The sequence below is a fragment of the Jaculus jaculus genome, chromosome 17, assembly GCF_020740685.1.
Source record: "Jaculus jaculus isolate mJacJac1 chromosome 17, mJacJac1.mat.Y.cur, whole genome shotgun sequence".
Taxonomy (NCBI): Eukaryota; Metazoa; Chordata; class Mammalia; order Rodentia; family Dipodidae; genus Jaculus; species Jaculus jaculus.
Window position 1 is genome coordinate 19809195 of NC_059118.1, and position 16850 is coordinate 19826044.

At 41.9% G+C, this 16850-nt stretch overlaps 1 protein-coding gene across 1 annotated transcript in view; it reads left to right on the forward strand.

The window, feature by feature from the left end:
• Rad54l2 (RAD54 like 2) overlaps window positions 1–16850 on the forward strand; it is a 124438-nt gene that overhangs the window by 31964 nt on the left and 75624 nt on the right. Inside the window, exon 2 of the mRNA XM_004664292.3 lies at window positions 11653–11845. Coding sequence (XP_004664349.1) covers window positions 11707–11845 — 139 coding nt within the window. The 5' untranslated portion in view covers window positions 11653–11706. The remainder of the gene's footprint in view (window positions 1–11652; window positions 11846–16850) is intronic.

Sequence of the window (16850 nt, forward strand, 5' to 3'; positions counted from 1 at the left end):
ATTAGGGGTGGAGAAATGTCTTAGCAGTTAAGGTGTTGGCCTGCCAAGCCAAGGGAACCAGGTTTGATTCCCCAGGACCCATGTAAATCAGATGCAGAAGGGGCACATGCGTCTGGAGTTCATTTGCAGTGGCTATAGGCCCTCGTGTGCCCATTTTCTATCTTTCTCTCTCTCTCTCTCCCCCCCCCCACCGCTTGCAAATAAAGAAATAAAAATAAAATTTTTTTTTTTTAAAGGAAAGGTCAAACGTGAATTCAGGGTACAGTAGAAAGAGAAGAATTTCACTCCAAAGGAATAGTAGGCATTTGTAACAAAATCATAGAAGAAAACTTCCCCCAAATTGGGAAAGAGATACCAATGCAGATGCAGGAAGCCTTTAGAACACCAAGCAGACAAAACCTGGAAAGAACCTCTCCTCACCATATTATAATTAAACTACCAAACACACAAACCCAAGAAAATATATTGAAAGCAGAGAGAAAAATCAAGTCACATACAAAGACAAGCTCATCAAGATCACAGCAGATTACTCAACACAAACTTTAAAAGCCAGAGGGTTTGGGAGGATTTATTCCAACTTCTGAAGGGTAACAATTGTCAACCAAGATTACTTTATCCTACAAAGCTATCCATTCAAATAGACGAAGAAATAAGGACACTCCACAACAAAAGCAGGCTAAAGTAATATCTGAAGACAAAACCAGCTCTACAGAAAATACTTAAAAGGATCCTTAATGTTGAAGAGAAAGAAAACCACATATATAAGGAACCTGGAAAAAACAAACAATACTCAAATACTAGTTAATACAAGAGAGCAAAGGTAAAACCAGAAGCACTACAGAAGAAGAAAAGTGGCAAAAATAAATACACAACTTTCAATAATAACTCTACAATCAACAACCTCAATACCACAACAAAAAGACACAGGTATGCAGTCTGGGTTAAAAAGCAGGATCCTAGCTGATCATGGTGGTGCATGCCTTTAATCCCAGCACTCAGGAGGCAGAGGTAGGAGGATTGCTGTGAGTTTGAAGCTGCCCTGAGAATACCCGGTGAATTCCAGGTCAGCCTAGAGTAGAGTGAAACCCTACCTGGAAAAACCAAATAAATAAATAATAAAAGCAGGATCCTTCAATTTGTTTCTCTAAGAAACTCACCTTTCTATAAAAGATGACAGTATCTTAGGGTGAAAGGTTAGAAAACAGTGTTTCAAGCAAATGGGCCTAGAAAACAAGCAGGTGTCCCCATCCTAATATCTGACAGGGCAGACTTCAGACCAACATTAGTTAGGAGAGATAAGGAAGGTCATTTCATATTGATTAAAGGAACACTTCAAAAGGAAGTCATTACAATCCTAAACATATATGCACCTAGCATGGGGGCATCTAATTTCATCAAACAAGGACTATAGAACCAAGGTCACAGATAACACCAAACACAGTTGTAGTGGGTGACTTCAATACCCCACTCTCATCATTTGACAGGTCATTCCTGCAAAAATAAACAGAGATGTATCTGGATTAATGAGGTCATAGAACAAATGGACCTAACAGATATATACATGAAATTTCACCCAAATACTGCAGAATACACATTCTTTTCAGCAGCACATGGAACATACTCTAAAATAGACCATGTATTAGGATACAAAGCAAATCTTAACAAATGCAGGAAAATTGAAATAATTCCTTGCACTCTATCTGATCACAGTGGGATCAAACTACAAATCAATAGCTAGACAAGCTATGAACATGCACAAAATCATGGAAACGAAACAGTACACTACTAAATGATGAATAGGTCAATGAAGAAATCAAGAAGGAAATCAAAGAATTCATAGAATCAAATGATAATGGGAGCACAACATACCAAAGAACACAATGAAGTCCATCCTAAGAGGGAAGTTTATAGCTTTAAGTGCCTATATTAGAAAAGTCCTAAGTAAACAACTTAATGCTTCAACTTAAGGCCTTGGAAAAAGAAAAGCAAGGCAAACCAAAAATCAACACATGGTAAGAAATAATAAAGATTAGTCAGAATATGAAATGGAAACAAAAAGAAATTCAGAGAATCCATGAAACAAAGAGTTGGTTCTTTGAAAGGACAAACAAGATTGATAAACCCTTAGAGAATCTAACCAAAATAAAGGGAGAAGAGACATAAATAAGTTTAGAGAAGAAAAAGGTACCATCTCGAATGATACTAGAGAAATTCAAAAAATCATATGGATATACTATAAGAACATATGCTCCACTAACTTTGAAAATCTGAAAGAAATGGATGATTTCCTTGATTTATATGACCTACCAAAATTAAATCAAGATGAGATTAACCACTTAAATAGACCTATAACAAGTACAGAGATCCAAGCAGATATATATATATCCCAAATAAAAAAGCCCATGTTCAGATGGATTCACTGGTGAATTTTACCAGACCTTCATGGGAGAACTAACACCAGCGCTTCTCAAAGCTTTACCATAAAATAGAAAAGGAAGGAATCCTACCAAACTCCTTCTATGAAGCCAGCATCACCTTGATACCAAAACCCGACAAAGATAGAACAACAACAAAATTACAGACTAATCTCCCACATGAACATAGATGCAAAAATTCTCAACAAAATATTGGCAAACAGAATATAAAAATATATGAGAAAGATACTTACTCCGACCAAGTAGGCTTTATCCCAGAAATGCAGGGATGGTTAAACTTACACAAATTGATAAATGTAATACATTATATAAATGAACTGAAGGACAAAAATCACATGAGCATCTCATTAGATGCAGGAAAAGCATTTGACAAAATCCAACATCCCTTCATGATAAAAGTTCTACAGAGACAGGGAATAGAAGGAACATATCTCAACGTAATAAAGGCTATTTATGACAAACCTACAGCCAACATATTACTAAGTGGAGAAAAACCTGAAGCTTTTCCACTAAATTTAGGAATAAAACAAAGGTTAATAATGAGCTTTTTTTTTGTTTTGTTTTTAGGAATAGGGTCTTACTCTAGCCCAGGCTGATCTGGACTTCACTATGTAGTCTCAGGGTGGCCTTGAACTCACTGTGATCCTCCTACCTCTGCCTCCCAAGTGCTGGGATTAAAGGTGTGCACCACCATGCCCAGCTATGAGTTCTTTCCTGAACAACCAAAATCCAAATAAGAGGTCTTTCCAATATGTCATATTCATGCGAGTGCAAAAGTCTTAATGATAGGAACATCTTTTTATTATCAGTTATATTTTAAAGTGGGGATGTTATTACAGGCCATTGCTGAAGCTCTTGGTTTCCTACCACGAATAGCTGGTAAGACCTTATTGCTGAAGAATTCACATACATGACCTGCAAGGTCACTGAGAAAACCTGCTGGAGCTGAGCTGAAAATCTCTTCCATGAAGATCACCTAACAGAAAGCTGGAAAAAGCTACACTGCATTCAGTTCAGTGGGAGAGAGAGAACTCACCAGTGGAGATATTTAACAGTGGACACTGCAAGCCTTAAATCTGGCCAACTAGGCCAAATAACCCAATGGGTACAATAGTGGCATGTCTGTTATGGGGGAAACCAACTGCTCTCTAATTGGACCTGAGGCCCACTCCATGGGAGGGAATATATTCCTGATACTGAAAACTTACAACAGGGTAGTCATGAGCCGTAGGGGTATAATGTCTCCTCCTGCCTGGCTAAATGTATATACTGTGCTTACCAAGCTGCCCAGTAAGCACTTCTCTTAATGTTCAGACCCATATCTTAATGTTACTCTCACTTTTGGTTAGAGATCCTTCTCTTTTCAGATGGCAGTGGCCTTAGGATGACTCAGAAGGCACCATGGTGCTGGGAAGAAGTGACAGGGGAGTGCTCAGCACTGAACTATCTCTATCACACCTTCCAAGGCTCAGGGTCCATTGTGGAAGAGGTGGAAGAAAGAATGTAAGAGTCAAAGGAAGGGTAGGACTCCTTACAATGTGCTCCTCCAGACCCCAAATGGCCTGGAGATCCATGACTTCACAGTGCCTGTTACTACCTACACAAGACCATCATAATAGGAAGAAAAGATCATGACATCAAAATAAAAGAGACTGATTCGGGGGGGGGGAGGGGATATGATGGAGAGTGGAGTTTCAAAGGGGAAAGTGAGGGAAAGGAGGGAATTACCATGGGTTATTTTCTACAATTAATGGAAATTGTCAATAAAAATTTAAAAAAATAAATTGTGGATATTAGAATGTGAATTTGCCTTCCTGTCCCAATTGTGTTATGGAAGCTTTGCCTTTTTGTCCCTATTTAATGGGAGAGGTGATGAAATTGTGAACGTGGGTGTGGTGTGTTGTGTTCAGCAGCTTATGTAGTGTGGCTGAATGGCAACCTCTAACCCTGTGTTTATAGTGCTTTGTAACCATCACCATTGACTTCAGTGGGCTTTTATTCAGCCTCTATGCTATGTAACAGTGAATTGCACTGTTCATTCTTGTATGTTGTGTGGTGTAAGAGGGAGGATGATTTTATCATTCTGCCCTTTCTCTACTCCTTACTCCTCTTCCCTTTTTTGTATAGACTTTTTTTTTTTTGTTTTTCGAGGTAGGGTCTCACTGTAGCCTAGGCTGACCTGGAATTCACTATGGAGTCTCAGGGCGGCCTCAAACTCAAGGCAGTCCTCCTACCTCTGCCTCCCGAGTGCTGGGATTAAAGGCGTGCGCCACCCCGCCCGGCTGTATAGACATTTTTATTTTGTCTGCAGTACTGGGGAAATGTACATATGATAACAGGTCATATGAATATCAAAAGAGACCCTGGTGTGGTGGCGCACGCCTTTAATCCCAGCACTTGGGAGGCAGAGGTAGGAGGATCTCTGTGTATTTAGGCCAGCCTAGGAGTACATTGTGAATTCTAGGTCAGCCTGTGCTAGTGCAAAACCCTACCTTGTGGGGAAAATAACGAATATGAGGATTTAGAGATGGCTTACTGATTAAGGCAGTTAACTGGTAAACCTTAGGACCCATGTTTGGCTCCCCAGCTCCCAAGTAAGCCAGTCACTCAAGGTGACACATGCACAAGGTTGCACATGCACACAAGGTAGTGCATGTGTTTAGAGTTTGATTGTAATGGCTGGAGGCCCTTGTGTGCCAATTCTCTCTCTCATACCAAAAAGATCCAGGGCTACAGAGATGGCTTAGCCATTAAGTACTTGCCCATGAAGCTATAAATTTCCCTCTTAGGACTGCCTTCATTGTGTCCCAAAGGTTTTGGTGTGTTGTATTCTCATCATCATTTGATTCTATGAATTTATTGATTTCCTTTTGATTTTTTCAATGACCCATTATCAATTCTTAGTGTATTATTTAGTCTACATGAGTTTCTGTGTGCTCTATAGTTTTTCTTATTGCTGATTTGTAGTTTAATCCCATTGTGGTCAGATAGAGTACAAGGGATTATTTCCGTTGGTTTCCTTTTTTATATTTTCATTTGTTTACTTGAGATAGTGAGAAAGAGAAAGAGGCAGATAGAGAGAATGGGTGCATCAGGGCCTCCAGTGGCTGCAAATGAACTTTAGACACAGTGCCACCTTGTGCATCTGGCTTACATGGGTTCTGGGGAATGGAACTTGAGTCCTTTGACTTTGTAGGCAAATGCCTTAACCGCTAAACCATCTCTCCAGCCTAAGTGATGGTTTCTTAAATATTAACAACAATGTAGAATTGGAATCTGAAGCCAGACATAGTGATGTACGCCTTTAATCCCAGCACTTGGGAGGCAGAGGTAGGAGGAACACTGTGAGTTTGAGGCCACCCTGAGACACATAGTGAATTCCAGGTCAGCCTGGACTAGAGTAAGACCCTACCTCAAAAAACCAAAAAAAAAAAAAAAAAAAGAATTGGAATGTGTGTAAAGAACTTTTTGTATTCTGTTATATAAGGCCATGGATTTGTGTTGTACTTTTTTTTGTGTGTGTGGTTTTTGAGGTAGGGTCTCTTCTGTGGGTCAGGCTGACCTGGAATTAACTATGTAATTAGGGTGGCCTCTAACTCATGGTGATTGTCCTACCTCTACCTTCTGAGTGCTGGGAGTAAAGGTATGTGCCACCATGCCCACCTTGTTTTTTGTTTTTTGAGGTAGGGTCTCTTTCTAGCCCAGACTGACCTGGAATTAACTATGTAGTCTTAGTGTGGCCTCAAACTCATAGCAATCTATTGCAGTCCGGTTCTCACTGCTGGTAGAAACACCCAACCAAGAGCAGCTTGTGGGAAAAAGGGGTTTATTTTGGCTTACAGGCTCGAGGGGAAGCTCCACAATGGCTGGGAAAATGATGGCATGAGCAGAGGGTGGACATCACCTCCTGGCCAACATAAGGCCAACACAGCAACACGAGAGTGTGCCAAACACTAGCTATAACACCCATAAGCCCGCCCCCAACAAAACATTCCCTCCAGGAGGCATTAATTCCCAAATCTCCATCAGCTGGGGAATCTAGCATTCATAACACCTAAGTTTATGGGGGACACCTGAATCAAACCATCACAGTCCTCCTACCTCTGTCTCCCAAGTGCTAGGATTGAAGGTATGCATCACCACACCTAGCAGAGATGTCCTGTGCTAATGACTTTTTGTTTTTCTTTGAATGACTAAAAAAATTAGTTTTATTTATTTGTAAGCAGAAAGATACAGAGAGAGAGAGAGGGAGTGTGTGTGTGTATGTGTGTGTAGGAGAACCAAGGACCTCTGATCACTGCAAATAAACTCCAGATACATGCACCACTGGCTTATGTAGGTATTGGGGGAATTGAACCCAAGTCCTTAGGCTTTGCAGGCAAGCACCTTAACTGCTGAGCCATCTCTCTAGCCCATGAATGACTTTTTTTTTTTTTTTGTGTGTGTGTGTGTGTGTGTGTGTGTGAGACCAACGAGAGAGAGAGAGAGAGAGAGAGAGAGAGACAGACAGACAGACAGACAGACAAGGCAGAAATGGCATGCTGTTGCCTCCAGCCACTGCAATGAAACTCTCATGAGTGCCAGTTTGTGTGCATGTGTGAACTTGCATGCTTGTGTCACTTTGTGTGTCTGGCTTATGTGGGATCTGGAGAGTAGAATATGGGTCCTTATGCTTCACTGCTAAACCATCTCTCTAGCCCTTGTATGACCTTTTTGTTTGGCTTTTTTGAGGTAGGGTCTTGCTGTAGCCCAGGGTGACCTGGAATTCACTATGTAGTTTCAGGTTAGCCTTCAACTCATGGCATTCCATATACCTCTGCCTTGTGAGTGCTGGGATTAAAGGCATGTGCCACCATGCTCATCTTGAATGACTTTATTTATTTATTTTTTAATTTTTTGTTCATTTTTTAATTTATTTAATTGAGAGTGACAGACACAGAGAGAAAGGCAGAGAGAGAGAGAATGGGCGCGCCAGGGCCTCCAGCTACTGCAAATGAATTCCAGACATGTGTGCCCCCTTGTGCTTCTGGCTAATGTGGGTCCTGGGGAATCAAGCCTCGAACCGGGGTCCTTAGGCTTCACAGGAAAGCGCTTAACTGCTAAGCCATCTCTCCAGCCCTTGAATGACTTAAAAAAAATATTTTAAGCTGGGTATAGTGGTGCACACCTTTAATTCCAGCACTATGCAGGCAGAGGTAGGAGGATCCCCATGAGTTCAAGGCCACCCTGAGACTACGTAGTGAATTCTAGTCCAGCCTGGGATACAGCGAGACCCTATATTGAAAAGTAAAACAAAACAAAAAATAGTTTATGTTTTTATTTTTTGAGGTAGGGTCTCACTCTAACTCAGGCTGACCTGGAAATCATTATGTAGTCTCAGGATGGTCTCAAACTCATAGCAGTCCTCCTACTTCTGCCTCCTCAGTGCTAGGATTAAGGGTATGCACCACCACACCCGGCTTGAATGACTTTTAAACTGTATGTGGTGATCAAATGGGGCTAAAGGGTTCTTGCATCACTATTTTAGAACTGCTTTTAGAGTCTGGAAGGGATCTCAAAGATTAACTCAGGCCTGTTTCTCTCCTCAGCTGGCATAAGAAGAGTAGTTGAGGGGGAGCTGACCCACCCAGAGTCATGTAGCTAGTTATGGATAGAACTGTGGCTGTTGAAGTGCAGACGTCCTCACTTACTGTAACTTCATCTGTAGTGCCTCTGCTGTGCTCGGTGCTGGTTCCTTGGTCTAGCTCCTAGTGCATTGACTTTTGGAAAGAGCTTTCTACTGTGGCTTGATGTCCTGAATGTGTTTGTTTATTTGTCCTTTTTTTTCTCAAATTGCCAAAAAAAAAAAAAAAAAAAAAATCCTCATTCTAAGCTTGGCATAGTGGCACATGCACTCGGGAGGCAGAGGTAGGAAGATGCCGTTTGGTTTCACCCTGAGACTACATGATGAATTCCAGGTCAGCTTGGATTATAGCGAGACCCTTCCATGAAACCATTCTCCTTCCCCCCAAATCCTCATTTTACTTCCAAGTAAAATATGTTTTAGATGTATGTATGTATATGTATATGTATATATATATACACACACATATTTTTATTGATAACTTCCATAATTATAAACAATATCCCATGGTAATTACCTTCCTCACCTTACTTTCCCCTTTGAAACTCCACTTTCTTTTTTTTTAAATTTTTATTTATTTATTTATTTGAGAGTGACAGACACAGAGAGAAAAACAGATAGAGGGAGGGAGAGAGAGAGAATGGGCGCGCCAGGGCTTCCAGCCTCTGCAAACAAACTCCAGACGCGTTCGCCCCCTTGTGCATCTGGCTAATGTGGGACCTGGGGAACCGAGCCTCGAACTGGGGTTCTTAGGCTTCACAGGCAAGCGCTTTAACCGCTAAGCCATCTCTCCAGCCCTGAAACTCCACTTTCTATCTTATCCCCTCTCCCTCTCAATCAGTCTCTTTTTTTAAAAATATGTTTTACTTTTATTTATTTTTTGTGAGAGGGAAAGAGAGAGAGAGAGAGAGAGAGAGAGAGAGAATGGGCATGCCAGGGCTTCCAGCCACTGCAAACAAACTCCAAATGCATGTACCACCTTGTGCATCTGGCTTATGTGGGTCCTGGGGAATTGAACCAAGGTCCTTTGGCTTTACAGGCAAGCACCTTAACCGCTATGCCATCTCTCTAGCCCCTCAATCAATCTCTCTTATCTTTATGTCATGATCCTTTCTTCCTATTATGATGGTCTTGTGTAGGTAGTGTCAGGCACTGTGAGGTCATAGATATCCAGGCCATTTTGTATCTGGAGGAGCATGTTGTAAGGAATCCTATCCTTCCTTTGGTTCTTACATTCTTTCCACTACTTCTTCCGCAATGGACCCTGAGCCTTGGAAGGTGTGATAGAGATATTTCAGTGCTGAGCACTCCTCTGTCACTTCTTAGCACCATGGTGCCGTCTGAGTCATCCCAAGGTCACTGCCATCTGGAAAGAGAAAGATCTCTAACCAAAAGCGAGAGTAGCTTTAATTTATGGGTATGAACATTAAGAGAAGTGCTTACTTGGCAGTTTGATGAGCATAGTATATATTTTTAATCAGACATCAGCAGACATTATACTCCTAGGGCTCATGACTACCCCTGCTGTAGGTTTTCAGTATCAGGGATATATTCCCTCCCATGGAGTGGGCCTCCATTCAAATTAGAGAGGGTAATTGGTTTCCCCCATAACAAACATGCCACTATTGCACTTGTTGGCTCATTTGGCCTGGCTGGCCAAATATAAGGCTTGCAATGTCCACTGTTGGGTATCTTCATTGGTGAGTTCTCTCCCATTGAACTGCATGCAGCGAGGCTTTTTCCAACTTTCTGTCAGGTGGTCTACATAAAGGAGGTTTTCAGCTCAGCTCCAACAGGATTTCTCAGTGACCTTGCAGCCCAAGTATGTGGAGTCTTCAGCAATAGGGTCTTACCATCTATTCCTGGTGGGAAACCATGGGTCTTGGCAATGGCCTGTAATGTTTTGGGGGGCATCAGGACTTCCCTGGCCAAAAACTCACTGGAAGGTATCCCATCCCTAGCACTGAAAATTTCTAGTAACAATCTATATCTCCTGTGTATTCCCTTGCAAGTAAAATATGTTAAGATATGTCATTTTAGCTCTGTGGCTGCTTTGTTATATCTTAGTGTTTGTGAATAGCTAACATACATTCAAAAGGACTTTGGGCTTCATGGAGATGTCAAGTATACAATTAGATGTGACTAAAACAGCATGTGTGTTTTGTACAGGAAAGGTTTTGAAGTAACTGCAGTGATCCACAGTGGAATTCTAGCAGACTGAATGAATGTAGGATACTCAGTGTGTACTCTACATGAACTGAGCTCCTTTTCTTTGAATTATCTAAGTTCTTTGACATGTGGGTTTCCTTAAAAGAAGTATTGCCTAAAGCTGAGGACTGAATGTTTTCCTATTTTTAAAATATTTTTCCACTGTAAGTTAGTAAATTACTTAAATATGTGTATGTGTATGGCATGTATATACCATGAGGTAGGGTCCCACTTTAGCCCAGGCTGACCTGGAACTTACTTTGTAGTCCCAAGATGGCTGCAAATTCACAGTGATCCTCCTACCTCTTGTCTCCCAAGTGCTGGGATTAAAAGCATGTACCACTATGCCCAGTTATGTTTAAATACTTAAAAATATTTTAAATTATTTATTTGCAAGGAGAGAGATAGAAAAGAAAGAGACATAGGAAATGGGCATGCCAGGGGCTCTAGCCACTGCATACGAATTCCAGATGCGTGCCCTTCCTTGTGCATCTGGCTTTACCTGGATACTGGGGACTCCAACCCAGGTCATTAGGCTTTGCAGGCAAGTGCCTTAACTGCTAAGCCATCTCTCCAGCCCTTCTCGCCCAGTAGGTCTGCCCACTTCACCAAACAGCCAGGCACTCAGATGAGGTTCCTGTACCTGACTTTGCTCACCCACTTAGATGGTATGGTGCTAAGCTGAGGCATGAGTTCATGTTGTCATTTCTGTAAAGAATGTTTGTGGTTTACTGAAAGGAAGGTAAAAGAAAAACAAAATTCGATGGGATTGAAGAATTCTATTGCTTTCCATTTCTGTTTCTCTTACATATGATTGTCTGATGTTACTCTTTTTAAAATTTTTATTTATTTATTTGGGATAGAGAGAAAGAAAGAGGCAGATAGAGAATGGGTGTGCCAGGGCCTCCAGCTGCTGCAAACAAGCTCCAGACACATGTGCTACCTTGTGCATTTGGCTTATATGGGGAATGAAGAATTGAACATGGGTTCTTTGGCTTTGCAGGCAAAGCGTCTTACCTGCTAAACGATCTCTCCATTCCTGTTTTTACTTTTGAAAATTCACATAACTATTGTACATAATTGTGGGTAATATTGTAACAACACATATATACAAGAAACTGGTTATTCAACAAATAGGAAATCTTAGGTGTATACCTTATATTTTGTGGCTATTTAACTATTTTCTTGTCAAAACAGGAGGTGCTTAAGCTAGGCAAAGTCAGTAGAATGTGTCTCAGGGTAGTATTCTCATAGAGAAGGTTGGAATTTGGAGGTAGTAGCTTTATACAACTCTGGGGAATTCATCTTTGGTATCTTTTTTTCTTTGAAAAATTTGTAGTCTTTAATGGAGTCTTAGTGATTCTGATGCATTTTGTCCTCCTGTAGGACCCCAGCAGTGGACCATGAGTCGGTAATGCCCACTGAAGACTTCTGGGAGCCATGTCAGACGAATCCGCCTCAGGGAGCGATCCAGACCTGGACCCGGACGTGGAGCTGGAGGATGCGGAAGAGGAGGAGGAGGAGGAGGAAGTGGCAGTGGAGGAGCATGACAGGGATGACGAGGAAGACCTGCTGGATGGTAAGTAACCCTATTGATGACAGAGACTGCCTTATTCTTTTTTCTAATGGAATTTTTGTTTGGACAATGTAATTTTTTTTTTTTCAAGATAGGGTCTTGCTCTAACCCAGGCTTACCTGGAACTCACTATGTATTCTCAGGCTGGCCTCGAACTCACAGTGATTCTCCTACTTCTGACTCCCCAGTTCTGGGGGTTAAAGGTATGCACCACCATGCCTGGCTCCTTGTTTTTCTTTCTTTTTTTTTTTTTTTTTTTTAAATATTTTATTTGCTTGTAAGCAGAGAGAAGAAGAGGGAGAGGGAAAGAGACAGAGAGAGGATGAGAATGAATGAATGAATGAATTAGAATGGGTACACCAGGACTTCTTGCCACTGTAAATGAACTCCAGACATATGCCCCACTTTGTGTACTTGGCTTCACATAGGTGGGTACAGGAGAATGAAACCTGGGCCATCAGTATTTGCAAACAAGTGTCTTTAATTACTGAGCCATCTCTGCAGCCCCATAAATCTTGTTTTAATGCCAGAGATTTGAGAGTGGTGTATACTTGCCCAGGTCATGGAAGAGTCAGTGGCAGAGCTCCTTGACTAGACCTTTCAGGCAGTGTTAGTGATGACTGTGAGGGTCTTGTGCAATGCTGAACTGATACAGTTCTGCTTGTGTGTACACGAGAAAATTGTCTTGGGAGAGATTCTCAGCCTCTCAGTTTCAGAATACTGATCATCTCCTGCAGTGCTGCTCTGCTTCTTGGCCACTTGTGGTAGCTGTGAATTGTTACTGTTAGGAATAGACTGTGTCTCCATAGCTGGTATGTTCCTTCTAGTTTCTCTTACTTGTTTTGCTCAGCTTATTTCTTCCTTTAATTCCCAACTTCATTTTTGTTGTTGTTGTTATTATTTTTGTGTGTGTATGTGGGCACACAGGTGTGCAGGTATATGTGTGTGCATGTACACATGTGGGTGGATGCTGAGGCCAGATATCTTTCATAGTTACTCTCCAGTTTATTTTTATTCTTTCTATTATCTATCTGTCTCTCTATCTTTTCTATATCTATCATCTATCAAGCATCTGTTTCTTCCAACTCACAGATTCTAGAGCTTACTGATTTGGCTAGTTGAGCTAGCCAGCAAGTCCTAGGGGTTCTTCTGTCCCTGCCTTCTCAAGTGTCTGCCGCAATGCCTAACTTTTACGTGGGCTTTGGGGACTCAAACTTAGGTCCTTATCGTGGCAAGCCCATTGAGCTATCTTTTCAGTGTCCTAACTTCTTTTTGTTTGAGTCATGGTCTCTCCATATCCCTGAGCTGGCCACAGTCCTCCTGCTTCAGCCTCCCGTTCACTAGGGTTCACTACAGATGTGTGCCACCATGCCCACATGACACTCACTTCAAGTGATATACTCCCTTCTTCTTCTTCCTCTCTGCTCCCTCCCTTTCTTCCCTCTCTCCTTTTCTCTCTCTCTGTCTCTTTTCTTTCTGTGTCCCTTTCTTGTCCTTTAAATGTTTTATTTTAGGGCTGAAGAGATGGCTTAGTGGTTAAGATGCTTGCCTATAAAGCCGAGGGACCAAGGTTTGATTCCCCAGTACCCACATAAGCTGGATGCATAAGGTGGTGCATGAGTCTAGAGTTTGCAGTGGCTAGAGGCCCTGGAGTGCTCATTCTCTTTCTCAATATCTGTCCCCTACCTTTCTCTCAAATAAATAAATAAAATATTTTTAAGTGTTTTATTTGGTTTACTTATTGAAAGAGAGAGAGAGAGCATTGGTGTGCTAGGGCCAGCAGCCACTGTAACTGAACTCTAGACTCGTGCCACCTTGTACGTCTGGCTTACGTGGGTACTAAGAAATTGACCCAGCGTCCTCAGGCTTCTAAAGCAAGTGCCTTAACCACTAAGCCATCTCTCTCCAGCCCCATTTCCCTTTCTTTACCTTTCCCTCCCTTTTTTCTTTTCTTTTCTTCTTGCATTGAGGATTGAACCCAAGGTCTTGTGCATGCTAGGTAAGCACCCTACAATTTATATCCCTAGCCCTTTTTGCATTTTATATTTTTCAGTCAGGGTCTTTGTAAGTTGCACAGGCTAGCTTGGAGTGTAGGTTTTAAGCTTACATTATTTTGTAAAAGTTATTTATTTATTTATTTGCAAGGAGAGAGAGACAGAGAGGGAGGAAGAGAGAGAATATGAATGGCTGGGCCATGGCCTCTAGCTGCTGCAAACGAATTCCAGATACATGTAGCACTTATGAATCTGGCTTTGCGTGGGTACTGGGAAATCAAACTCAGACTCATTAGACTTTGCAGGTAAGCAGCTTAACTCCTTAGCCATCTATTGTAGTCAGGTTTGCATTGCTGGTAAAAAAAAGCACACAACAACAACAAAACCCAACCAAGAGCAGCTTTTGGGAAAAAAAGGTTTATTTTGGCTTACAGACTCAAGGGGATGCTCTTTGATGGCAGGGGAAAATGATGGCATGAGCAGAGGGTGGACATCACCCCCTGGCCAACATCAGGTAGACAATAGCAAGAGGAGAATGTGCCCAACACTAGCAAGGGGGAGCTAACTATAACACCCATAAGCCCACCCCCAACAATACTCTGCCTCCAGGAGATATTAGTTCACTAGTCCCCATCAGCTGTGAACCTAGCATTCAGAACACTCAAGTTTATGGGGGACACTTGACTCAAACTACCACATTCCGCCCCTGGTCCCCATAATCTGATAATCACCCATGATATAAAATGCAGTGCATTCAGTATGACCTTAAGAATCTGCATAGTGTTTATCAATCCTAATGATCCCTGTAATCCGCCTTTTAACTGAGCCATAATACCAAAAAATCCCCCCCAAACCCATAATGGCTCAGAATACACATTCACACTGCAAAAGATGGCATTGGGCATAGCAAAGAAATATTCAACCAATACAAGATTTAAACAGGGAAAACATCAGACTCTGTAGCTCGAAGTCCAACAACTCTAGTCAATAACAAGTTTCCAAGTCCGATAATTCTAACCAGCAACAAGTCTCTGGACTTCCAGTTCCACCCCTCCAGCGAGGCTACTTACAGTCCTGGGAAACTTCATCTGGGGCTGGCAGCTCTCCTTAGCAGTCATCTCATAGTCCCAACATCTCCACTGCAAGCCACGGTTCATCCTCACAGCTCTATCCGGTCTCCATGCAGGCATCCAGCAAACCTTCTTCTCACTGCTTGTGGCCATTTCCAAAACACAAGACTGTGTTGCAAATTCAATGACCCGCTCTTTTTCTGCATTTGTTATACTCCACAATACCAGGTAGGGTGCCAGTTTGTTAATCCAGGGGGGAATAAAGCAGACTTTGAAGAACATGACACTCCTTGAGCACTCAGGCCCCTTTAGAAGAATCTACATTCTTCCTATTGTCCCAGTGCAGGTCAGCTGGCCCAATCTCAAAGGTTGTCATCTCTCATATAATTGCAGTTGAATAGGCAGAAATTTCAGCCCAGACATTTAATTTTTTTCTGTGCCTATTTCCCTCAGCTCACACCAGTTCGTTTCTACACAATGCAACCCTGCACAGCTTCTCAGAACAGGGTCATAATAGTAAGCCTCTCACACAAATTGCTTGTAGCCCAGTCCCAGCAAAGCTCTTTCTAACCCTCATAAGCCAAACCTCACAGTCCATAGTTCTTATTGCATTAAAGGTTTTCAAATCTGACCAGAATAGTCCATCAAGCTGTACTTACAGCACTGTAAAGCATCTCTTAGGTCAAGGTTTCAAAACTTTCCTCATTCCTCTTGCAAATCAGCTCCAAAAGGCCAAAGCTACACAGTCAGGTGTCTAGCAGCAACTCCACTCCTCTGGTACCAACATTTACCGTTGCATTCTGGTTCAATGCTGGTAGAAATCACTCGACCAGAGCAGCTTTTGGGAGAAAAGGGTTTAGTTTGGTTTACAGGCTCTAGGGGAAGCTCCATGATGGCAGGGGAAACCAATGGCATGAGCAGAAGGTGGACATCATCCTCTGGCCAATATCAGGTGGACAATAGCAACAGGAGAGTGTGCTAAACACTGGCAAGGGGAAACTGGCTATAACACCCATAAGCCTGCCCGCAACAATACACTGCCTCCAGGAGACATTAGTTCACTAGTCCCCATTAGCTGGGAACCTAGCATTCAGAACACCTAAGTTTATGGGGGACACATGAATCAAACACTATCTCACCAGCCCCAAATTTACATTTCTTTTGTCTCATCCTCCCAGGTGCATGGGATTACAGGCCTGTGCCACCAGCAAATTTTAATTTCTTTTAATTTTAATTTAATTTTAATTTTCAGTTTGATGTGAGGTTATCTAGCCAGATGTAGATCTTCTCAGTTAATTCTGGCCTTTTATGGCCTAGGATTTGTTTGTTTGAAGTACCCACTGAGGAATAGAGTTTTTGTTCATAATAGACCACTTGTTCCACTAATTCATGGGACTAAATAATGTATTAGGTCATCACTTGGATCCAGAGGAGCCTAAGGAAGTGTGTTTTATTCTCCAGATTCAGCATGATGAGCAGCAGTCCTCTTTCTCTCACTCTCTTCAGTTCTCACCCATTCTTCCTGATGTCTGCCATATAGTTCAGGAATCAGTTTCTTCTCCTTTGTACTGTGCAGATCTCTGCTCCATTCACACCTCACCTCTGATAGGGGACTAATCAGTTTTGGGTTTTCCCCAACAGCACCACTTGCTGTCCAAGTTTAGCAGTTAAAATTTCCTCTTATTGCTATAGCTTGATTCTCTTATCTTGGCCTCCTGAGTGCTGGGAATATAGGCATGAACCACTATGCCCAGCTCAGATTGAACTTTATACTGAGTATAATGGATATATATACGCTGTCTTCCCACATTTTAGAATCTTCTTGACAAATCCCTCCTTCCCTCCCTCTTTCCTTTCTGCCTTTATTTATTTATTTTTTGAGACAGGGTCTTACTATGTATCTCAAGCTAGCCTTGAACTTTACTTCCTCCTTTCTCAACCTTC